The sequence below is a fragment of the Nelumbo lutea genome, chromosome 4 (assembly GCF_056320005.1).
Source record: "Nelumbo lutea isolate HS-2025 chromosome 4, American lotus-T2T, whole genome shotgun sequence".
NCBI classification, from domain to species: Eukaryota; Viridiplantae; Streptophyta; class Magnoliopsida; order Proteales; family Nelumbonaceae; genus Nelumbo; species Nelumbo lutea.
The window spans coordinates 27,327,971-27,352,724 of NC_142687.1; the positions used below are offsets into that span (position 1 = coordinate 27,327,971).

At 40.1% G+C, this 24,754-nt stretch overlaps 1 protein-coding gene across 6 annotated transcripts in view; it reads left to right on the forward strand.

The window, feature by feature from the left end:
• SWEETIE (HEAT repeat-containing protein) overlaps window positions 1–24,754 on the forward strand; it is a 167,935-nt gene that overhangs the window by 18,547 nt on the left and 124,634 nt on the right. For all 6 annotated transcript variants that reach the window (XM_088985204.1, XM_088985208.1, XM_088985209.1 and 3 more), the window contains exons 7-11: window positions 5,064–5,128; window positions 6,020–6,124; window positions 10,948–11,037; window positions 11,184–11,264; window positions 19,415–19,483. In XM_088985204.1, the coding sequence (XP_088841330.1) occupies window positions 5,064–5,128; window positions 6,020–6,124; window positions 10,948–11,037; window positions 11,184–11,264; window positions 19,415–19,483 (410 nt within the window). The remainder of the gene's footprint in view (window positions 1–5,063; window positions 5,129–6,019; window positions 6,125–10,947; window positions 11,038–11,183; window positions 11,265–19,414; window positions 19,484–24,754) is intronic.

The window sequence follows — 24,754 nt, forward strand, 5'->3', positions numbered from 1 at the left end:
ATGTTGATGGCTACCTTGTTGTCACAGTACAACCTGAGAGGGCACTCAATCTTTATTCCATGTTCACCAAGCAGGATTTTCAGCCATAAGAGTTCAGCAACACCATGAGCCATAGCTCGGTACTCAGCCTCTGCACTAGATCTTGCAACCACATTTTGTTTTTTACTCCTCCATGTAACTAAATTTCCTCCAACAAAGGTACAGTGCCCAGAGGTAGACTTCCTGTCCCCAACAGAGCCAACCCAATCTGCATCAGTATATCCTTCAACTTCAATTTTACTGTTTTTCCTGAACAGAATCCCTTTCCCCGAGCAAGACTTCAAATATCTGAGGATCCTTTCCACAGCTTTTATGTGAGGGATCTTAGGAGTGTTTATGAACTGACTGACAACATGTACAGCATAAGCAATGTCAGGACGAGTAAGGGACAGGTAAATCAATTTCCCCACCAACTTTTGGTATTTTTCCTAATCAGGGTAGTCCTCTCCTACTGACACCTGTAGACCATGATTCTGTTCTATTGGAGTATCGGCTGGCCTACACCCCATCATGCCTGTCTCTTGAAGAAGATCAATGATGTATTTCCGTTGACATATATAGATGCCCTCTTTGGATCTTGCAACTTCAATCCCAAGAAAGTATCTTAGTTGGCCCAGATCTTTGATCTCGAATTCAGCAACCAAATACTCCTCTAGTCTTTTAATCTCTTCCTGATCCTTCCCTGTAATTACCATATCATCCACATAGACAGTAAGTGCCGTAAGTTTGCCATTTCTCTTCCTTATGAATAGGGTATGATCTGCTCCACTTTGAGTGTAACCCCCTTTCTTCATGACTCCACATAGCTTCTCAAACCAAGCTCGAGGGGACTACTTAAGGCCGTAAAGGGCCTTTCTCAGTCTACATACCTTCTTGCCAAAGACATAACCTGGTGGAGGAACCATGAACACCTCTTCATGTAGGTCGCCATTCAAGAAAGCATTCTTCACGTCCAACTGATGTAGCTCCCATGAGAAATTTGCAGCTAAAGATAATAGAACTCGGATTGTATTGAGTTTTGCCACCGGAGCAAAGGTTTCTTTGTAGTCAATCCCTTCTTTTTGAGTAAACCCTTTTGCTATCAGTCTAGCCTTGTACCTTTCAATGGACCCGTCCTCCCTGTGCTTCACAGTGAACACCCACTTGCATCCAATAGTGCCTTTCCCTTCTGGTAGATCCACTAATTCCCAAGTCCTTGCTTTCATTAAGGCTTTCATTTCTTCATCCATAGCCTCTTTCTATTTTGGGTCAGGTACTGCTTCAGTATACCTGGTAGGAACATGCACAGAAGATAGAGCAGACACAAAAGAACAATAACGAGGAGACAACTGTGAGTAAGACACAAAATCAGCAATGGGGTATTTGATAGTACAAGAACGAGTAGACTTACGAAGGGCAATAGGAAGATTTAAGTCAGAGAAACTGATAGGATTACCTTGAGTTTCTGAGCCAGGTTGATCCGAGTCCAATTGGTCGCTGTCATGAGTTAGATGACCCTTCTTCCTTCTGTTGTAGGTGATTCTGATATCTCTTTGCAGCTTGCCGGAGTCTTCAGTAATATTTGCAACATCACTAGTAGTAGCTGGTACAATGGGAGTCTCACTAGATTCACCCGAGATACCACAATTAGGTGGATCAAGGGGAGAAGATGGAAGACCTGAGGTCGAGAGAGGTACAAAGAATGGGAAAACAGAAGAATCCTCTTCCATCCCACTAGTCTCCCCCTGAATAGGATTCTGGGAAGAGTGAAAATAGGATTGAGACTCAAAGAATACCACATCCTTTGTGACATATTTTTTCTTCTTGATTGGATCATAACACTTGTATCCCTTTTGAGTAGGGGAGTACCCAAAAAAGATTTCCTTTGTAGCCCTAGGATCCAATTTGGTCTTCTTCGGATCCTTGACATGTATAAAGCATAACAACCAAAGACTCTCGGTGGAAGAGAAAAGTCAGGAAGATGGGGGCAAAGAACAGAGAAAGGAGTTTTCATCCCCAATACCTTGGATGGCATTCGATTTATCAGATATGATGCAGTAAGGATTGCTTGAGACCAATAGCTTTTAGGAACTTTGTGCTGAAATAGTAAGGCTCGAGCAGTCTCCAATAGGTGCCTGTTCTTGCGCTCAGCAACCCCATTCTGTTGGGGGGTACTAGCACAAGATGACTGATGAATCATTCCAGCATCCTCCATAAACAGATTCAAAGACCTTTCAAAATATTCTGCAGCATTATCTGACCTGAATTGTTTGACCTTCGTACCAAATTGTGTTTTAATCATTTTGCAAAATGTCATGGTTACCCGCGACACTTCCTCTTGAGCTTTTAATAAGTATATCCATGTGCATCGAGAATAGTGATTAATAAAACTGATAAAATATCGAAAGCCATCAACAGAAATAATGGGAGAAGGACCCCAAACATCAGAGTGGACTAAGTCAAAAGAAGCTCGAATTTCATTACTTGAAGTTGAATAAACAGTTCTACATTACTTTGATAGTTGACAGACTTCACAAACTAACTCTTGACTTGAAGCACTTTTGAATAGTTCTGGAAACAATACTTCTAATGATGAAAAAGGTAAATGACCTAGCCTAGCATGCCATAGATGTAACCTAGCTATTGACTCCACATTGGACTGACTACACGTAGCAGATGTTTGCAAGGCCGAACTGATGTCTATATTAAGGTAGTAGAGACCTCCACACTCATGACCGCTCCCAATCGTTCTCTTCGTCAAACTGTCCTGAAAGACACAGTGAGTAGGAAAAAAGGTTATGCTACAATTCAAATTTTTGGTAAGCTTGGTAACAGATAAGAAATTTGAAGAAAGATTGGGAACATGCAAGACAGATTTTAGTGAGAGGTCCTTGCTTAGGTCAACCACTCCCTTCCTAGAGATGGTAGAGAGAGAACCATCAACAACCCTCATTTTATCTTGGCCAGACATTAAATGATAGGAAGAAAATAGAGAAGACATGTGTGTCATGTGGTTAGTTGCACCAGAATCAACAACCCAAGAGGCAGGATCAATAGAACTAGTGGCACTAAAGGCAGAGACAATACCTGATCTGGCAAGGGAGGAGGATGGAAGAGAATTGGTCCTTAGACGGGCTAGGGCCCGGCTAAGTACCTCTATCTCATCGGCAGTAAAACCCAAGGACTCGGTTCAAGGGGAATTAGAAGTCTGTCCCATGGAAGAGGAAGTAACTGTAGATGTGTGTTTTGAACCATCATCACTTTGACCCATAGCCAAATTCACACTTGCAGATTGACCCTTCTGATGCTTCTTATCTTTCCTCAATGTAGCTGGCTTCAGATGCGGATGGAGAACCTAACTGTAGATGTGTGTCTACTACCTTGTGAGGAATGAAGAGGTGAGAAGAAAAGAGATGCAGGTTGATACTCAAACAAAACTAGTTGAACAGCCTGTGGAGCATTCGGCCCTAATCTCTACAAATCAAAGGGGAAACAGGTACTCTGACAAGAGACATCTGAAGTGCACCCATCACCATTAGAGTGTTACATTGGGTGAAAACACTAAAATTATTTGAGGATGTTTTAGCTGTTGATTTGATGCGACGTTGGAAGTGGCTGATTCTGTTCCTTTGAAAGCTGTAACGAGGCTATCTTGGTCTCCTTTCCGCGGCTTCATTAAATTGCACTTTGATGGTAGCAATGAAGGAAATCTGGGTCATTCAGGCATGGGAAGAGTATTTAGAAATGATGAAGGTAAAATAATTGCTCATTTTTCAAGTCCCTTAGGTGTGGGAGACTCACTAAGGGCTGAGATTTTAGATGTCGTGGAAGGAGCTCAAAAAGCCAAGGATTTGAATATCTCAAAACTGATAATAGAAGGGGATTTGAAAGTTGGTTATAAATTGGCTTCATAAAGAGGAGTTGGGCTGGTGGGATTATATCAATGAAAAAAGGAAGTACAAGTGGCTGACACAAGGAATGGAACTGAAGCCTATTTGGGTGAAAAGAGAAGCTAATGGCTTTGCGGATGTGCTGGCTAAACAAGGGGTGGAAAGGAATCAAATGTTCTGGTCCATGTTGTGATCTTGTTTACTGTTTTGGGGAGAGTTAAGAGAGTTTCTCTCTCCTTTTTATTTGTAATACTTTAATTTTAATAAATGAATTTTCAGTTATTGATTAAAAAACATATTTGTCCAAGGATTGTATAGAGTATTGGTGCTGATTAAGGTTGCTTCCCCACCTGTTGGTGTTCAAGTCATGGTCGCTACTGATAGTGGCTGCCCAACAGCTGGATTACTTGTGAGGGAACCTCCAAAGCTATTTACCCATAAGTCCATTTTTTTCTTCAGGACACACATCCTAGACCCAATCCCTCATCTTTCTTGGGCTTCAAACTTCTTTCCATCTAACCAGGTGTTCCTCTTCCCCCCACCTTGCCCCATAAGAAATTTCTCTGAATTTGTTCCATGTGTCCTAACCTTTGCCTTCAATTTGAAAGAAAAAGAGGAAGTATACTGGGATATTGGTAACAAATGTTTTGATTAGTGTGACACAACCTCCTTTAGATACATATTTCCTTTTCTGTGAGGCTATTATCTGTTCACATTTCTTAATAACGAGATCCTAGAAATAGATGGGTTTTGGATCTACTCCAAAGGCATGCCTCGGTATAACTAGCCAGTTTTCCACTTTTCGGCCCAAGGTTTCCTCGTAATTCTCCTTCCCTTCTTCCATATGATTGCCGAATAGGCAGCTATTTGTTAGGCTTACTTTCAATCATATAATAGCTTAAATGCATCTTATAACATTTTTAGCATTCAAAATATTTTCTTGGGTTGCTTCTAGAAATATGTGTGTTTATTTTGATGTAAAAGATTATTTGTTAACTTTCACTTATGTTGAATGGGGACATTCATTAGTGAACAATTGCTAAAGTTCTATATTTTTTCATTACCAATATTTTTTATGTTGGTCCATCATACCTTAGTGAAAGTGTTTATGGCTTTTGGTCTTCAAATATTTCTTATAATTCATTCAATTTGCAGCAAGTGGTGCCCACTCAAAGGATATTCGAATTGGACTGACATTATCATGGGTATCCCTTTTACAGGTAAATGCTAATGTCTTGGAAAACAGTATGCTTACTATTTATTTTTCAATTGGTAACTAATCTGATCTTTGTTAGAAAATGATGGAAAAAATAAATTCATAAAAGAGGCATATAGTCCTCCGGAAGGTGGAAAACAGTTGATCTCTAACCTTCTTGCGGCTCACCCCTCGCCTTTTATGTTGTCTACTCTGATTATATAATTATACTTCAAAACATGAAATTAACATACATAAGTTGGACATATTCCAACACCCCAAACAAACAGAAAGTTTTATAATTATGCCGAGTAAAGTGCTGCCCAAGTGCCCTTGCTTGGCTAAGGAGTCTGCCATTTCACTCGCAGTACTCAGCCATCCGAATGTGCTACACATTTCCTTATATATTTTATATCACATCAGTCCTTCTACCAGGGGCTATCTTAAATGCTTCAAGCAACTTGCATGTTTAAAAGGATGCATGGCATTATCTTAAATCAGTAAAAAGAACCATAGACAAATAAAGCTAGAAAACAACTTTGTGGTTGACTAGGTTGATTAGCCATATATCAACTAAGTTGATTTAGTTGATGCTTAGTTGTCCCGGTGCCTTATCATGGTTACCAATTGACTGGTTACTGATGCAGTTGACATGGCCTACAATTGATAATACTGTCTTATAGTTCACTCCTTTCTGAGGGCAATTATTACATCCTTCTTTGTGTTGATGTTGTATTATTTGGAATTGCAGTATGTCTTGTATGAATTTTGATTCTTACATGTCTTTGAATTTGCTGCATTACCTGCAACTTCTATTAATAGAGTAGAATTATTCTTTTTCTGTTTTCATCAAGTCCTTTTGTTTTTTGACAATGCACTTTACAATTTTGGCTTGTGCTCTTTTTACATCTCTCAGGTCATTCGACTCAAGTATCTATATCCAGATACCGAGCTTCAGAGCTTTGCCATACAGGCTATGGAAATGCTTCGAGGTGATTCTTCTGTGGATGCACACGCGATGGTATCTCCTCCCTTACATCTGTGATATTGAGCCTTACAGTGGCAATTTCTTTTTTTCATCCTCTAGTTTTCTAACTGGTGATCTGTCTGATAATTCATTTAAATCCTTCTCAGAAATAAGAGGAAAAACAGAAGAAAAGGGAAGCAAGGATAAGAATAGAAAAGAATAAAACATCATAATAGCTTACTGTATTTATTTGTTCTCTATAGTTTCAGGTGCCACATCATCTGTTACCCCAAATTGTTAAGGCTCTGTTGATGGTGGCTTCGACATTCATTTTGTATTTCATTTCTATTTACAATTGAGGTTACCTTTCAACATAGCGCCAAGTGCTGGGTAAATTGCAAGGAACGGAATTGCATTGTAAAGCATGGTTTTTAAAAACGAACCGTTGACCGAACCGGTCAGACCGTTCGACCCGAACGACTGCCCGTTCTGACAAAAAAAAAAAAAATTAAAAAAATTGGAAAACGGTCAAAACTGTTCGAACGGTTCAAACGGTTAACCGGATGGTTCAGTGGTATGCTGACCAAAATCAACGGTTTTGGAGGAAAACGGAACTGGTCAGGTGACCGGTTCCCAGTTTTTCCGGTCCGGTCCGGTTTTGAAAACAGTGTTGTAAAGTATACCCTGCTAACCATTGTGTTTCGAGTTGGCCATGTAGCTAGCATTCAATTTTATGTTGTATAAGATCTGCATGTACTTGTCAAGCAGTACAATTAGAAAAATAAGGTTTCAAAGTTATCAAGTCAAAGAAAAATAGAAGGGAAGAGAGTAAAGAAGAGAAGAGTGCGAGAAAGAAGTAAAAAGAATATTCTGCTGCCCCCTGAGATAGGGAACAGGTTTGGACATGTGGAGGACACGTGGAGGGTGAGATATGTAAGTCATTGGAAATTCAAAGGTCGAGTGAAAGGGTCGGGGGAGGAGATAGGGAACAAGCGATAGCAGGTGAGATTAAGAATAAAGGTAGGGGTGGGGACAACTTTTGCAAGAATTTGAAAAAGGATTTTAAAGGGAGGAGCCAGAATAAAAGGTTAAAGGTAGTAAAAAGGAGGGTTGTTTTTGCAAAGGTGAAGTCTCTCTGAAAGAGTTTGAAGTCCCACAATGTTAGTGAAAACAGAAGAAGGGTGGGGACCTCAAAGGAAGAGTGGATTTGGGTTGTAACAAGGTTTGAGAAAGGGTGGAAAATTTTAGTGGTAGAAAGGAGAAAAGCTAAAGAAGAAGGGTGACTTCGAAGGAAAAGTGGATTTGGGTTGTAACAAGGTTTGAGAAAGGGCAGAAAGTTTTAGTGGTAGAAAGGAGAGAAGCTAAAGACAAAGTGACTCTCCTTGGATAGAAGAATTACAACTGGATGGAAACACAATAAGATCTAGAGAAATTTGTCGATAGAGGAGCAACCTCTGAACATCAACATCAATGTTGGGGCGGTAGGCTTGAGTGGTGGTGGATTCATAGATGTGGAACAAGACAGAGTGAATAAAATGCATCTGTTGCAGCTATGAAGGATAATGCGGAGAGACGTCTGCCAGGTTCAAAGCTCTTGATTTAATATCTCGATTGAATACAAACATGAGCTCTGTTCCTATTGCTTCTTCGCCTGTACTTGGTTGAAGAGAAAGTTCTCTAGTGTGGGTAATATGGTTGATCAACAACACAGGATGTATAATAGAAAGAGAAGAGCCTCGATATAGGGAGGTGGAGGGATTGGGGTTGAATGGTGAGAAGTAGAAGATCATGAGGAGTTGGGGGTAGAAATAAGGGGGGGGGGAGAGGTGATGGAGGGTCTCAATGGGGAGGATGGTTTAGGAACAAGAAGGGAGAACATTAACAGATATAGGGTGCGCATTGAACAAATAGTGGAGAGACAGCTGATGGTAGTAAAATCTCTTGGTTTATTCAGCTTCAGCTGCATTGTGGAAGCCAATAGTTGAAAGAATTGAAAGAAGATTGGATGGCTGGAGAGCAAAATATTTTTCTTTGGAGGGGAGGATAACACTTGTTAGAAATGTTTTATCAAGCTTGTCAACATATTATTTATCCTCGTTAAGGGTGTCATCAGAAGTTGCAAAGAGGGTGTAGAAAATCCAAAGAGATTTTTTATGGGAAGGAGTGGGGGGGGGGAGGGAAGGCAGGAAGTTCCATTTGGTCAAGTGGGAAAGAGTCTATAAGCCAAAGGAAGAAGGGCATTTGGGGTTTAGAAGGGTGAGGCAGTTATTTAAAACGTGCCTCAAGTGCGCTTAGGCACACAGGCGAGTCACATTTTAGGGTATGCGCCTCGCCTAGGTCCTAGGCACAACACTTTCAAAAGGCATGTGGTGCACCTTGCGCTTTAGCCCAAGCGCACGTCTTTTGAAAATTTACGCATTTTTCTGTTTTTTTATGCCTAGCAGCTGTGCTTGGGTTTCCGACCCTGGACCCCCAACCAAGCCCCTTGAGGCAAGCCTAAACAAGTCCATATTGGGGCCTTAAATTCTTAAATCCCTATAAAAAAGATTTTAAAATTTTAATTGTCTTTTAAAAATATCTTTTGTTAGGAAGATGATTTGTGTGGGGTTGGAAAGCTTTGTGAATTATGTCCAAGGCTATATAGGCTGGCTGAATCTGATGTGACTTTTATAAACTGCTATGAAAGGAGTGGGGAGCAATTGGTTTGGTGCCCAAGATTCAGGAGACCGTTGCTTGACAGAGAAATAGAAGTGCATTATTGGAAAAGTTGGAGAATGTGAAATTTCCGACCACTCAAGGGATGCGATGTGGTGGAAGGAGTGTTCAAATGGAAAATTTTCTGAAAGTCATTTTACTTGGCCTTTTGCAGGAACAAATTGGATTCAAACCAGGCCAAAAGCGTTTGCGGCAACCCGGTCTCTCTGGGGGTGGAAGCCTTTGCTTGGCTTGTTGCTATGGAAGTGTGGGTAATCTCTTGACTGTGGACCATTTGAAGAGTAAAGGAGAGGATTCAGCATGGCTAGCATCTGTTACCTGTGAAAAGAACAGAGGAATCAATTAGGCATCTATTTATACCTTGCATGATTACTGGTTTCATATGGAATCTCTTCACAGCATTGTTCGGTGTAAGAACTTTCATCCAAGGATTCCTTCAGAGATCTTTTCTTCATGACCAAAGCTCAGAGGCATTAAGAAGGCCAGGCTGATTTGGAGGTGCATACCTTTTGCTATTTTACTGGAATATATGGAAGGAAAGGAATAGAAGAGTGGTTGAATAAGGCCTGGAGTTTGGATAGGATGGTGGTAGTTGTTGTTACCTTGTTGGTAAATCTGTTTCAGAATTCAGATTGGGTTTTGGTGTTGCCAGAATTTGCACGAGTCAATAAAGAGGATACTAGGGACATGCTTTGGGATGTCTTGGGTTTGCAAATCTGTAATTTGGATGGTTTATTCTGGTTTGGATTTTATGTATTTGTTTTGTTTGAAGGTGTTGCCTTAACACCTTATCAGCTTGTACTAGTTTTTATTTTTTAATGAAAAATTTCCTTTTACTATCAGAAAAAAAGGGCTGGGATACCATTGAATCAACTCAGCCTTATGGTTGCTCAGTGTGGAGGGCTATTTGCAAAGCTTTCCATCACTTTATAAAAGGGGTCAGATACAGAGTAGGTGATCGCTGTAAGGTTAGTTTCTGGAGAGATAATTGGTGCTCTGATATCCCTCTCAAAGATCTGTTCCCTTCCCTGTGTATGGCTTCTTGAAACAGAGATTGAATAGTAGCAGATTTCTTGGATTTAAGTTAATGGGGAGGTGGTGTGGTTCCCTTGTCTAGAAGAAACCTCAGCGACTGGAAACTGGAGCTTGTGGCTGAATTGCTTCTTTTGCTTCACAATCAGCAACCAAACGCCAGGGTTTTGACAGTTTGAATATAGATGTGGGATCAAGGCAGAGAGTCCAGTGTTCAATCTCTCTTCAAACATCTCACCAGTAAAAGCTGGAGTGACTTTCCTTTTTAAATCAACTTGTGGGGGCTTCACGTTCCAGGGTTAAGTTTTTGGTTTGGACAGCAGCCATGGGTAAATGTCTGATGGTGGATAACCTCAACGTGACAGGTATGGCCTCAATAATATCAACCTTCCACTTTGTGAACAGGCTGAAGAGAACTGTAACCACATTTTCCTTCATTGCAATTACACAAGCAGAATCTGGCATCTTTTTCTCAGTGCTGAGCTATTGGTCTGCTTCAAATTCAGTGGACCTGATGTTGAGGTACTGGCAGACAAAAGGATCTAAGAAAAAAAGCAGGTTCTGTGGGCTTGTATTTCTTGCACTGTTTTGTGGGTGGCTTGCTTGGAAAGAAACACTCACTTTTTTGAACAAAAGAAGAGTCCTGTTGAAGCAGTGATTAATTCTTGCATTGAGCTGCTGTCTTCATGGCTTACAAATACATGTTTTATGCCTTTAATCACAGGAATGCGCAGAAATGTAGTCTTTTGACTATTTTTTGAACTTTTGGCACTTCACCCTGTTTGGTTTTACAGATTCTCATGGTATTGGGCTGCTTGTACAGTTTATTGAGTAATGCCAATACTTTTACCTTCAAAAGTAAAAAAGAAAAGAAGATGGGCCTTATCTACAAATGCTCTTTCGGAAGCGCTATGAGTCTTGATATGAGTGCAGAACTGCAGAAAAGTTACTTGTTTTATTTCTAAATTTTGTGTATGGGATCCATGCAGAAGTTTTCGAATGGCTAAAAACTAGAATATTCATTATCATCTCTGCATCATGTTGATTTTTTTTTTTTGTTGAAAGCATTGAGTTAATTGCGTGGTTTAATATATATTGAGACAATTTATCATATTTCCCTTTTTTTGAAGGCATGTGTCCTATATATTCTTCGGGTTGGTGTAACTGATCAGATGACTGAACCTACTCAACGAACCTTTTTGGTTCTTCTTGGAAAACAGGTATGCTGAAATGTCCCCATTTTTCATACACTCTCAGTAAATGAAGCATATTTCATATGAACTTCAAATGGTTAAAACACAAGAATATTTGTTTCAATTTTTTTTTGTTATATATGCACTCACAGAAGTGTTCTGGTATTTCACAGCTTGAATCTCCTGACATTAGTCCCTCCATGGTAGTTGCTGCCCTACGTACCCTATCATATACATTGAAAACTTTGGGAGAGGTAAGGGTGGTTAAGTTGAGCTTTCATAAATATCGGACTCTACATCTGGCTTGTCTCTTGCTTTCATGAGTTGGCTTACTATTGTTGTTCTGTGCCTTCAGTTTGTGGCTCCTTTTTGGTGGGTCTTGTGATGTGTTGGGTATCTTTTTGTATGGTTTGGTTTCTATAAAAGGTGATTTCATATCTGTGCGATGTATGGATTGGTGTGAAAATGCGCCATATGATTAGATTCAGTTTCCTAACAAAAAATACACTGAATTGGTTGTGGGTGAGTTTAAGCAGCCCTATATTTAATGTTTAAAAAATTAAAAACAAAAAATTTGGAGGAGTCATAGAGACCATAAAGGAGTTGTGACAACCAACAAAAATCCCCAGAGGCCCTAGGGTAGTAGCTTCCTTAACCTTGGAAATGATTTTATAGAAACTGCAGGCAAGACTGATTGGTCAAAAATCCCTAGAGTGAGTAGCTTCCTTAATCTTGGGTACTAGAAGCACAAAAGTTTGCATTAGCCCCTGCATTGATAATTACCCTATTAAGATAGTTCCCAAAAACCTCCATTAAATTATTCTTAACAATATGCCAATAGTCTTGGAAGAAAGCTTCAAAAAATTATTTATCAAAGAGTAAAAAGCTATCAAGAAACCATTAGGCCCAGGGGCTGTGTCTCTCTCCATGGAGAAGATTGCCTTTTTATCTAGCTCAAAGGGGGTTACCATTTCCTTTGCCAACTCTTTACTCAATGTAGGCCAATGCAATCTGTCTACCATCTATTTTTGCTGCGAGGGTGTGTCAAATTAGGTGATGATTTAATTTTAATATCATTAGACATCTAATCATATATTAGTTTGTTATAGTAAATAAAATTTCTAATATTTATAAATAGAGCGTTGAATTAATACTGAATAAAATTAAGAAATAATTAATGGGGGTTTCTATTAATGACAATTGAATTTATAGTCTTTTTCAATTAATGACAACTGATTTCCTAACTCCTTTTGTTTACTTTTATTTTTTTTTTGAATTAAAAAAGAGGGAATTTTAGAGGATCATGATGCTGCTAACATGGACCCAGTCCTTTTATATATATATATATATATATAATGTAGACTAGGGAGGAGATTTTGATATTATTATCATTTACAAGAAGTTCCTTCAATGTAAATATATATGTTTTTGATAAACGATGATAATTTTATTAAATTAAGGATAATAATGGATACAAGTGTCCCATGGAGAGGCATGAGCTGTTACCTCTCCAAGCAAGCAAATCAACAACAGATTACAAATATGCTCAATACAATCGATCCCTATTTGTCCCTTGCTTATCAGCCATAGAGTTAGCTGATCTCCCCACCCACTGTATTCTGACACACAGGTTCCTTCTCGGCCACTTAAATTTCTTAAGTTCATTCTTAAAGCACCAAGTCACAGATTATGGGTTCTGTAGCCACCCCACAACCACCTTGGAGTCTCCTATTAATAGGTGTTGCACAAATAAATAGAGGACAAGGTGACCTCCGACTATTCCATGGAGCATTAGGCAAAAAGACAAAATATAGTATATTTACTTTGATGAATCACAATTTACTCCTAATTCCTATTAAAGTTAATCTGGTTTATTTCTTAATCTTCTTTTATATCAATTATTAATCTTTTCTCTACTGGTTTTTACACAACAACTGAGTCTCCCGATAACAAACAGGCTTAGAAAAAGAGTTGTTTAATACCCTTCTACCTTTGCAGGATAAGAGTTGTAAACAAGAAATCTACAATTTTGTTTCTGATACCACTAAGAGGGCTCAACTGATTTGGGAGTTTGAATTAATAATGTTGGTTTGATTGTGGTCTAAAATGCATCTGGAGCTAATCAGGTGTGGTTCTATGAGACTGATTTATCCCAGCTAACTTAATGTATAAATTGCTGATGAAAACTTGGAAGTGATGGAAGAAATTGAATAAAAGAGGGCAGATGGCATATCTGCAGTTGCATTGTTTACTAGAAAAAGAAGTGATTGTTCAGCCTGTCAAACTTTAGTTGACTTGGCTAAAATTTGGTGGAAGTAACATACCCTTATGGTGCTTAAGACTGTAAATTTTCAGTTCAACCAGATGTGGTAGTGCCCCAACTGAAGGCTTCAGAATGACTGATTTGGGTTCTGCAGGTCATGGCCAATTTTGACCAGTGGACCCCACTGGTTGTTTTATCTATAGCAATGGAATCTTTTTGTCATGTTTGGTTCATGTTGGTTTTATCATTTGATAAATCTCAGCCTTCTAGAAATTATAGTATCTTTTGGACTTACTATTTTATTTAGTTCCCATTGTTCTTATTGATACTCTTCTGTAGTTACTATTTGTAGTGAGATTATGATTTATTATTTTTTGTAATTCTTGATTTCTTACATTAAGTTGGTTCTGTTAAGGGCCCAAGAATAGGATCTCGTCACGGGTCGGTCCACGGGGAAAACCTCCTGTTTTCCCTTGTTCCTCCCTTTTCTTGAGGAACCTATCTTGGCGCCTTAATGGTGATTTGTTCAAGAGATCACCAACTCTCCTTGCTTTTTCTTGACTGAAATTTTCGATGCCTTTTATTGAATAATATCAGCTCCTTAAATAGGAGATTACAAGAGGTAAGAGTCCTACTTTTAGGAAGACTCCTTATTAATCTATACTACTGAATAGATAAGATAAGAACACTGAATAGATAAGACTCCTTACCAATCCCTACTACTGAAACAGATAAGATAAGAATACTGAATAGATAAGGTAGAATTGTATCTAGCTAGAATTAGATAAGATGAAAACACCAATTTACTGCTGCTGCCGAATTGGATAAGATGAGAGCACCAAATTACTGTGCTGCCAGTGGCGGTATTTCCTTCCAATAAACGCGTCCACATCATTACTCCCCTCCTGGACTAAGAGCTTGTCCTCAAGCTCGAACTCAGGATGTGTCTTGGAACTCAGTCAAGGGGATCTAGGTGGCTTCGGCTATTGGTAAGCTGTTTCATTCCACCAGGACTTCAAGAATACCTCGATTGATTCTGGAGTAAACAAGAGCCCGAGTTGGGGAATGAGTTTGCCTTCTTTAAAGGGTGGCAAGGGGGGAACTTGGTCAGGAGGAACACCCTTAAATGGCTTGAGCAAGGAAATGTGGAAAATATCATGGATCCTGTTGTGCTCTGGCAGTTCCGGCTGGTACGCAATAGTACCAATTCGCCGCAAAACCTTGAAGGGGCCATAAAATTTAGGGGCTAATTTAGGAACAGCCCTGTGGCTCAAGGAGCGTTGCTGGTAGGGCTGAAGCTTCAACCAAACAAATTGTCCAGGGTCAAATGACAATTCTCGGTGATGTTGGTCATAGGTATGCTTCATGCAGAGTTGTGCCTGTTGTAAGCGAAGAGATACGTCAACTAGAAGGGCATCGCGCTCTTGAAGGGAACGATCAATCTCCCCCAAACGAGTAGAACCAGGTTCTTAGGATAACAAGCGATGAGGGTCCCGACCATAGACGACTCGAAAAGGAGTCATGCCTTGGGAAGAATGATAGGCAGTGTTATAACAGTATTCGGCCCAAGGAAGCCAATTCACCCTTCGTCGTGGTTGATCTCCAACAAAACAACAAAGATACATCTCGATTGTACGGTTCACCACCTCCGTTTTTCCGTCGGACTGAGGATGATACGTGGAGGAAAAAGCTAAGGTCGTACCATGTAGCCGGAAAAATTCCTTCTAGAAGGCACTAGTGAAAACTGGGTCCCTGTTGCTGACAATAGATTCTGGTAACCCATGTAAACGGAAAACATGCGTAAAGAAACTGTGGGCGACTGAAGTGGCACTGTACGGGTGTGACAGAGGGATGAAATGGGCATATTTAGAGAAGCGATCCACCACGACGTAAAGAACTGATTTTCCGCCAGTCTTGGCTAGTCCCTCGATGAAATCCATGGAGATATCAACCCATATTTGTGTTGGAATCGAAAGGGGCTGAAGGAGGCCGGCCGGGTGCAGGTTTTCCCATTTGTGCTATTGACATGTGGAGCACTTTTGGATAAAGTCCCTAATAGAAGCCTTCATACCTTGCCAATGGAAATCAACTTAGACGCAATGCAGTGTCTTCTGAATGCCTTCATGGGTGGAGTTATGAATACTGGAGGTGATGGAAGGAATTAAAGAGGAATCCGTTGGAAGATGTACCCGACCTTTATACAGTACCAACCCGTCATGAAGGGACCAATTGGAGTCGGCGGCTCCGGACTGAATTTTCTGCACAAGGGTCGTCCATTCTGGTGATTGTGGCATCGCCTTCTTGATGTTGTCTAACAAGGTGATTCGAGGATGGGAAATTCCACACAGAAGCATAGTGTCCTCATCGCGTCTAGACAATGCATCAACGGCGCGATTCAAGGATCCCGCCTTGTAGTCTACCCGGAAATCAAAACCAAGCAGTTTGCTAACCCAATGTTGTTGAGGAGAAGTGGTAAGTCATTGCTCCAACAAGTACTTGAGGCTGTAGTGATCGGTTTTGACGACGAAGGACCTCCCCCACAAGTACGGTCTCTAGTGCTGGACGACTCTAGCTAACCCAATCAGTTCGCGCTCATAGGCTGATAGTTTTAAATGTTGGTCAGCCGGTTTACGGTTGAAGAAGGCACTCGGGTGCCCTTTTTGTTATAATACGACTCCTATCTCTATTCCGGATGCATGGCACTCGATTGTAAACTCGAGGTCGAAGTTCGGTAATTGCAGAACTGGGGTGAAGAAGAGGGCATCCCTTAAATCTGCAAAAGCCGCATCGGCTGCGTCGTCTCAATGGAAGGCATTCTTCTTTAGCAGGTTGGTTAGCGAGGCCGCCAACAGGCCATAATTCTGCACAAATTTGCAGTAATATCTTATCAAACCCAGGAACCCGCGTAGAGCCTTGGCGGATTGGCGCTTGGGCCATTCCTTGATTGCTTGAATTTTGGAATTATCCACCGTTACACCTTGCCCGTTGATGACATGACCCAAGTAAAGAACCTGGCGCTCCCCAAAAGAGCACTTGGACCGTTTAAGGAAGAGCTTGTGTTGGCGCAGGTGCTCAAAATACGGTCCGGAGATAATGCACATGTTCTACCCACGATTTACTGTAAACTAAAATGTCGTCAAAGAACACTAAAACAAATTTGCGCAGGTGGGACTGAAATACCTCATTCATTAGGGATTGGAATGTGGATGGGGCGTTTGTGAGACCGAACGACATAACCAAAAACTCAAAGTGGCCATGATGAGTTCTAAAGGCAGTTTTCTTGACGTCTCCGGAAGCCATTCGGACCTGGAAGTATCCCAACCTAAGGTCTAATTTTGAGAAGTACTGGGCACCATGAAGTTCATCCAACAACTCGTCCACAATGGGAATAGGGAATTTATCTTTGACCGTCTGGTTATTGAGCTCTCTGTAGTCAACACAAAACCTCCAAGTTCCATCCCGTTTTGCTACCAGCAGTACCGGCGAGGAGAAGGGAGAACGGATAAGGCGTATGATCCCCTATTTCATCATTTCAGCACATTGCTTTTCTATCTCGTCCTTCTGCAGATGAGGGTAGCGATAAGGCTGGACGACGACTAGTTCTGAACCCATCACCAGAGGGATCCGATGATCGCACGCTCGGGAAGGAGGAAATCCCTTGGGTTCTTGGAACACATTTGAAAAATTGGTGAGGAGCCTTTCCATAGTCGTCGTATGTGTCGTTTCTCCCTGAAGCGCATGAACTTGTGGTTTTCTTGCTTTTACCCTATTACCCGCCAAGTAACTTGCTTCCCATTCAAGCGGAATGTCATTGTTAGGGCGCTGAAATCCCATAAAATTGGGCCTAGGGTGATCAACCATTTAACCCCAAGAACAATATCAAGTCCATCCAAGGATAGCACAAATAGATCAGCAGAGAAGGATTTAGATTCGACTTGTATTTGTACGCCCTTATAGATTCCCGGACTGTGAACCCTTTCACCGTTTGCTACGGCTACCTGCAATCGTGGTCTGAGTTCCATTGGCAGTTCCAACAGGAGGGCAGCGTGCTCACTTACGAAATTGTGTGTTCTTCCTGAATCAACGAGTATCCGTACTGGTCTTCCTGCTTCCCGTGCTTGCAGCTGCATGGTCTGAGAGGTTTTTATTCCGATGATTGTGTGGAGGGGAATCTCGGGTTTGAACGCTGAGGGTTCATCCTCGTCTTCCTCTTGTTCATCCACCAGGAGGTAGAAGAGTCTCTTGCACCTGTGTCCCGCCAAATAAAGATCGTCGCAGTTGAAACACTGTCCCCTCGCCTGGCGTTCTGCCATCTCGGCCTTGGACAAGCGCTTAATGAGGGGAGCCACTATGCTGCTTCCTACACTAGATGTTGATCTGGGAATGTTGCTCGTATGAGATTTCTGATCTCGGCTGGCTAAAGAAGAAGGGGTTTCTCCGAGTGTTTTCGGGGATGCCCATGATGTCGGTGGCCGCCCTTTACTGAAGGTCCCACGGCTGAGTTGCAGCTTGCGTTCAAACGCATGGGCTAGATTCATGGCCGTAAGCAGGTTGGGGGGATTCTGCATCTCCACATCCACCCTCAGGGGTTCTGCTAGCCCTGCGGTGAACATGTCTACCTGCTGGTCTGGTCATACTGATGATGCTCTGGTAAGGAGGGTCTGAAACTGGCGCTGATATTCAGCCACCGTTCCCGTCTGTTTAAGGTTGATCAATTCGCCTAAGGGGTTGCTTGTCAATGGGGGCCCAAACCTGAGAAGGCAGTAGGATTTGAATTGGGTCCAACTGGGCTTGGGTTCTTCCTATTCCAATCGATAAAACCAGAGCTGCGCCTCCTCCGTCAAGTGAAATGCGGCTAGACTTACCTTGTCTCTGTCCTCTGTCCGTTGGTTGCGGAAGAATGCTCACATCGGTACAGCCACTCCAAGGGATCACCCGCGCCGTTGTGCGAAGGGAACTCCAACCTGCTGTATTTGGGAATGACCGCGGCTCCCTGGGTGACAATCTGCTGTTCGCCAGATGACTCCGCCATGTCTGGTCGGCAGTCGTTAGTGGTTGCCACCCCTTCTGGGTTCCTCTCCTTGTTAGAAAAAAATAACTCCATCAAGGGCCGTAACTCTTGGACATAGTCCTTGATTTTGCGTACCTCCGTGCTGTTCTCCACGAGCCGGTGCTCCAGTTCGTGGACCCTTGACGTCAACTGCTCCATATCACTTATGACGCCTTGCTCTGATACCACGTTGTTAGGGGCCTGAGAATAGGATCTCGTCACGGGTCGGTTCACGGGGAAAACCTCCTGTTTTCCCTTGTTCCTCCCTTTTCTTGAGGAACCTATCTTGGCGCCTTAATGGTGATTTGTTCAAGAGACTAACTCTCCTTGCTCTTTCTTAACTGAAATTTTCGATGCCTTTTCTTGAATAATATCAGCTCCTTAAATAGGAGATTACAAGAGGTAAGAGTCCTACTTTTAGGAAGACTCCTTACTAATCTATACTACTGAATAGATAAGATAAGAACACTGAATGGATAAGACTCCCTACTAATCCCTACTACAGAAACAAATAAGATAAGAATACTGAATAGATAAGGTAGAACTGTAACTAGCTAGAATTAGATAAGATGAAAACACCAATTTACTGCTGCTGCCGAATTGGATAAGATGAGAGCACCAAATTACTGTTGCTGCCGGTGGCGGTATTTCCTCCCAATAAACGTGTCCACATCAGGTTTTATGGAATTAGTAGAGTTATAAAGGTGTCATAGTTTGAATAAGAATTTTTTTTTTTTTATAGTTTTAATACAAGTTGGAGTTAGAGTCCAATTACAAGTTGGAAGTTTCTGATTTTGGGTCTACAAAGGAGTCTCATCAGGTCTTGTAAAGAGCATTTTATTATTGCTTTTCTTTCTGCTAAGGTGTAAATAAAGTGTTCTTTTCTGTTTCTACCATTGCTAAATGCTATAGTAGGAATTATTATTGCTTCCTCTTCATTTTCTCTTCTTTATTTTCCTGTTAATACTTGTGGCTGAATCCTACTACATATTAGGAGTTTTCTGCTTTAATAGCACTTTTGGATTTCATACAAGATATATCTTTCTTAAGATTCCTTGAGTTATCATATGAACTTTTGTTTAAATTTACAGGTTCAATTTGAGTTTAAGGAAGTCCTTGATGACACAGTTGTTGCAGCCTTATCTCATTCATCAATACTTGTAAGGCTTTAACCAGCTAAGTTCTGTACTACAACTTAAATTTTTCAGTAACTTAGATGCTTTTCTTTTAACCATCAGGATCATCTAAGCCTTGTCCTAACTATATGGGATTGGCTACATGATTTCTGTTTTGCCATTCTATTCTGTTCAGTGCCATATCCATCATTAAATTATAGGTGCTTAAATCATTTCTTACTACGTCCACCCAAGTCCTTTTTGGTCTGCCCCTTGCTCTTCTAGCTCATTATACTTCTAACTGAACTTTTCTTTTTCCCTTTATAATTTGGTTGAAATTCCTTTATGAGATTTGTAATTTTGTTGACTTGTATTCATATAATTTTGCAAAAACAAGTGGTCATTGCAACAATAGCATAATTGTACTCATCTATTAATGTTTTTGGCCCTTTATTTGAAGCTATTCCATTATATGTATTATCTTGGTAGGAAGTCAATAAAATGTGGGGAAAAGAGAAGAGAGGAAAATGAGGAAATTCGATTGTTGACCCATTACATCACTTGCAGCACCAACCATTCAATTTATAATAAGGGCGACCTAATACAAATAATAAAATGGAGAAAAAGACTATTGTTCCCTTGCAGCATATGGTTACAAATTGTTCATACTTAACACTCCCCCTCAAGTTGTGACATAGATGTCAATCATGCAATTCATGCGCAACTTGTCATGCAAGTGATGTAGACCCTTCGTGAAGATTTCTGCAACTTGCTCTTCAGAACTAACATATGAAGTGGACACTTTCCCACTCACAAGCTTCTTGTCGATAAAGTGTTTGTCCACTTCAATGTGTTTTGTTCTATCATGGAGTACAAGGTTGGCTACAATATTGATGGAATCTTTATTATCACAATAAAGTGACATGGGGTTATCAACTATAAACATGAGTTCATCCAACAAATCTTTTATCCACATGATCTCTGCAAACCCATGAGACATAGCTCTGTATTTAGTTTTTAGACTGGACTTAGTCACCACACTTTGTTTCTTACTTCTCCACATGTCTAGTTTTCCTTTCATAGAGGTACAATATCCACTAGTGGATTTTTTGCCATCTACTGATCTAGCCAAACAGCATTTGTATACACTTGAACCTTCAAATGCCCATGGTTCTGGATCAACAAACTGGCTCTTAAAACTTCTTGAGATACCTTAGAATCCTCTTGAGAGTGGCCTTAGGGGTGTGCATGAACTGGCTAAGAACACCCACAACTAGGGGTGAGAGAACGGTTTATTTGGTTAAAAACTAAACTGAATAAAGCAAAATTTTTAAAACCAAATTCATGAAAAACCAAAGTAAAATAAAACCAAGAAAACCAAAACCAAAATTTTTCGTTTTAACCAAACGATTCTCACCCCTACCCAAGACATAAGCATTGTCAAATTTGACCATAGACAAACATTAGAGTTTGTACAAGTTTTTGGAATTTCTTCACATCTTTTCTGGTTTCCCCATAACAATCACCCAGCTTTGTGATTTGGATCAATGTGAGAATTAGTTGGCTTCATTCCTAGCTTGCCTGTATTCTATAATATATCTTGGATGTATTTTCTTTATGAAATAAAGATCTGTTTTTGTGAGATGGCAACTTCAATTCCATGGAAATAGCATAAGGGGCCTAGATCATTCATCTTAAACTAAGTAGTTAAGAACTCCTTTAGCTTTTGAATTCCAGTTGTCCAATCACCATTGATTACTATGCTATCAACATACCATAGTTATCAAGGCGTTGGCTAGGCGATTAGGTGTCCTTGACTAAGCACCTCGCCCAAATGCCCTAACTTATAGTAACAAGGTGTCCACCTACGCGACAAATGACAAGGTAGGCACCTTGTATTATATCATTTATATTCTTATATCTTATTATATGCTATATATATCTATATCATTTATACTTTGTTTTAATGTTTTTCTATTGAAATTTAAAAGATGAGAGGGTTTTGAGGAGAGAAAAAGAAAGAAAGAATGGAAGTATATAGAGTTTTTTTTTTCCTGTTCCCTCTTTCTCTCTCTTTAATTAAATAAAACAATAATTCCATCCTTGTTTTTTTTTTATTTTACTTCTTGAATATTTATCATATAAAGTTAATAACCTTTTTTAGCTGCTAATTGATATGAAATTGCTCTATTAATTATTTATTATAGTAGTATTATTTTTGAAAATAATGAAATTAATATATGAAAAAAGATTTTTATTTTTTAAATGTGGTGATCTGCCTCATTTTTAGAGGAATGTTCTTAATACAAAACTAGGAAACTAGCCAATATTAGTTCTTTATATTATAAAATTATTATCACCTAGGTGCTTGCCTCGATGACTAGTTACCCTAATGTTGCCTAGAATCACCTAGATGCCTTGAAAACTATGCAACATACACTATTAGGGCCACAATTTTACCTTCCCCCCTCTTAACAAACAATGTATGGTTGAACTGACACTTCTTGAAGTTTATTTATTGTACAACTAAATGAAACCTACTGAATGAAGTCCTTAGTGATTGTTTTAAGCTATACGAGGATTTTTTTTAGCTTGCACACTTTTTGCTCATTGCCTTTTGTACAAAAACTAGGGGGTTGAACTATGTACAACTTTTCTTCTAGATCACCATTCAAAAAAGCATTATTGATGTTTAACTAGTGAAGGTCCCAATTAAATTTAGCTGCCAATGAGAGGAGAACTTTAATAGAATTCATCTTAGCTATTGGGGCAAATGTTTTTGCATAATCCACTCCATAGACCTGTGTAAACCACTTTGTTGCCAACTCGACTTTATACCTTTTGGTTGTACCACTAACTCTATTTTTTTCACGATAAACACCCTCCTACATCTTGCCATGGTTTGTAGTTTCAATATAGATGTACATTTCGCCATATAGAGTGGAGATATTTTGGTAATTTTGCTAAGATATTTGGAAAATCTAAAAAAATCAAACGAATTTTGAAAAACATGGAATTAGTTAGTAAACTTTCAAGAGATCATTAGAGGAAATATGTTGTACATTTAAGGCTCAAAATCATAGCAAAGAATTGTATAAATCAAATAGGAAAAACTAAGAGATTGTAATAAGTATGTTTCTTTGTCTCCCTTCGAGTCTTTGGCCATCTTCTCTTCTCTATTTTTGTTAATTATTTTCCATTTAAACTTTTGTATTTATTGTTACTATATGTTTTGATTAGATTGAGAGTACTCTTTTATATTCATATACAATTTTCTTTTTCTTTTAAATTATAGTGACTCGGTAAGTGAATAATATCTGTAGAGAACACTGATGTGGGTCCCACTGCAATGGTCCCCACTGTGTTCGTAGGACAGCATGTGTAGTTATTTGTTCCAATTATAGTAGTGTCAGTTTGAGTCAGTTTGTTAATTCAGTTGTTATTTATTTCAGTTTTTATTTACTTTTTTTTATTATGTAAGTACTAAGGGCAGATGTGTCATTTCCATTATGTACTAAACATAACCTATAAATAATAAGAAAGTGGCGGCGGTAGATTAGTAAGAATCTGTCCCTCCTTTCAACCACTTGTGTTCTCCTGTTTCTCTTCTATTCTCTCTCCTTTTTCTCTCCTTTTTTTTCTGTTTCGTAAACCTAAAACCTATTAGGATTCAAGACTGATTATGGTCTTGATCTTCTACTTCGTATCAGAGCCTATCTAGGGCTTCTCATGTGTGTCTAGTCCAGCCGACCACATGAGGACTAGCTAGGGCTGGAAGCTTTGAAGAAGTATTCGGTGGCAGAATCTTGGAGATTACTAGGAGAGGTTCGCAACAGTTGAAGATTTGCCACAACTTGTAGAGAGTTGGTAATCAGGAAGAAGCAATGAAGGTTAGGGTTCAGGTAACTCTAGAAGACAGTAAACCGAGGTACATAAGTAAGTTTTTTTATTGAGTTTCAGAGACTGCAATCAGTCGAGATAGGTTGGACCTATCTAGAAGTAGGGGCCGAACTATGTTCAAGTTTGTTTCTAGGGTTTGACTTGCCGAACTGTGTTTAAGTCTGTTTCTAGGGTTTGACTGTTGGGCCGAACCCCTTCCCTCTCAGAGGTGATTAGTTTTTAGGGTTTCATATTGCCCTACGACAAGTCCCACTTGTGCGGATTGCTTGGAGAGTGCAGCTGAGCACTTATTTCAGACCCACGGTTGAAACCCTAATTTTGCTCTCGCAATAGTAGGCCCCACAGCAGTGATTTCAGAAAATAGCATCTCAGATTGATTTCAGATCAGATTTGAGTTGATTCGTTGCCTATACTGTGATAGGCGATTGATTTCAGATCAGATTTGGGTTGGTTTCAGATCAGATTTCGGATGAGATCAGATTTCAGATCAGATCAGATTTGTGTTGGTTTCGGATCAGTTTTCAGACCTGCTTGTTTGACTCTGTTTTCTGGTATAGTGACTCTAACAGTTTGTAGCCACTGAATCTTGATCAAAGATGGAGTTTAAGGGTCAGGGAGAAAGTAGTTTTGGAAACCACAGTTATGGTAGTGTATCTGAAACCGGGTTTCAGATTACAACTATGAGATTTGATGTGTCAAATTATTTGGAGTGGGCTCAATCAGCCATGATGGCTATTGGAGGAAGGGGAAAACTGGGTTACCTCTTGGGAGATGTGAAAGAACCTTCCAAGGAGGACCCGACATACACCAAGTGGGTTCAAGAGAACTATTTGGTTATGGCGTGGCTGTGTAATTCTATGCAGCCACATATCAGCCGAAATTACTTGTGGGCAAAGACAGCCTAAGAGATATGGGATGTTGTGAAAAAAACCTATTCCCAACCCCTTAATGTTGCCAGAGCCTATGAACTGAAGTGTGAGGTAAACAACCTTAAACAAGGAGAGAAGCTAGTTTCTGTCTACTTCTCTACCTTGAAATCCTTGTGGCATGAGATTGACCATCTAGAGACCCTTGAGTGGGAAAGTCCCAAAGATGCATAGACTCACAGAAAGCAAGTCGAGACGAATAGGGTATTTGAGTTTCTAGCTGGTTTGAATTCAGAATATGACATTGTGCAACAACAGATATTGACAAGAGATAGTGTGACCCTTTCTCAAGCATACTCCTTGGTGCATAGTGAAGAGACTAGGAGGAAAGTCATGATGCAGCCTCAACCCTCTTTCCCAGCCTTGACAGCTATTAAACCTAAGCCAGGGGGTGACTCAGAAAGGGACCGGAAGAAGGAAGATAAACGGGATCTGGTATGTGAACATTGCAAGAAACCCAAGTACACAAAAGATACTTGTTGGAAGCTAC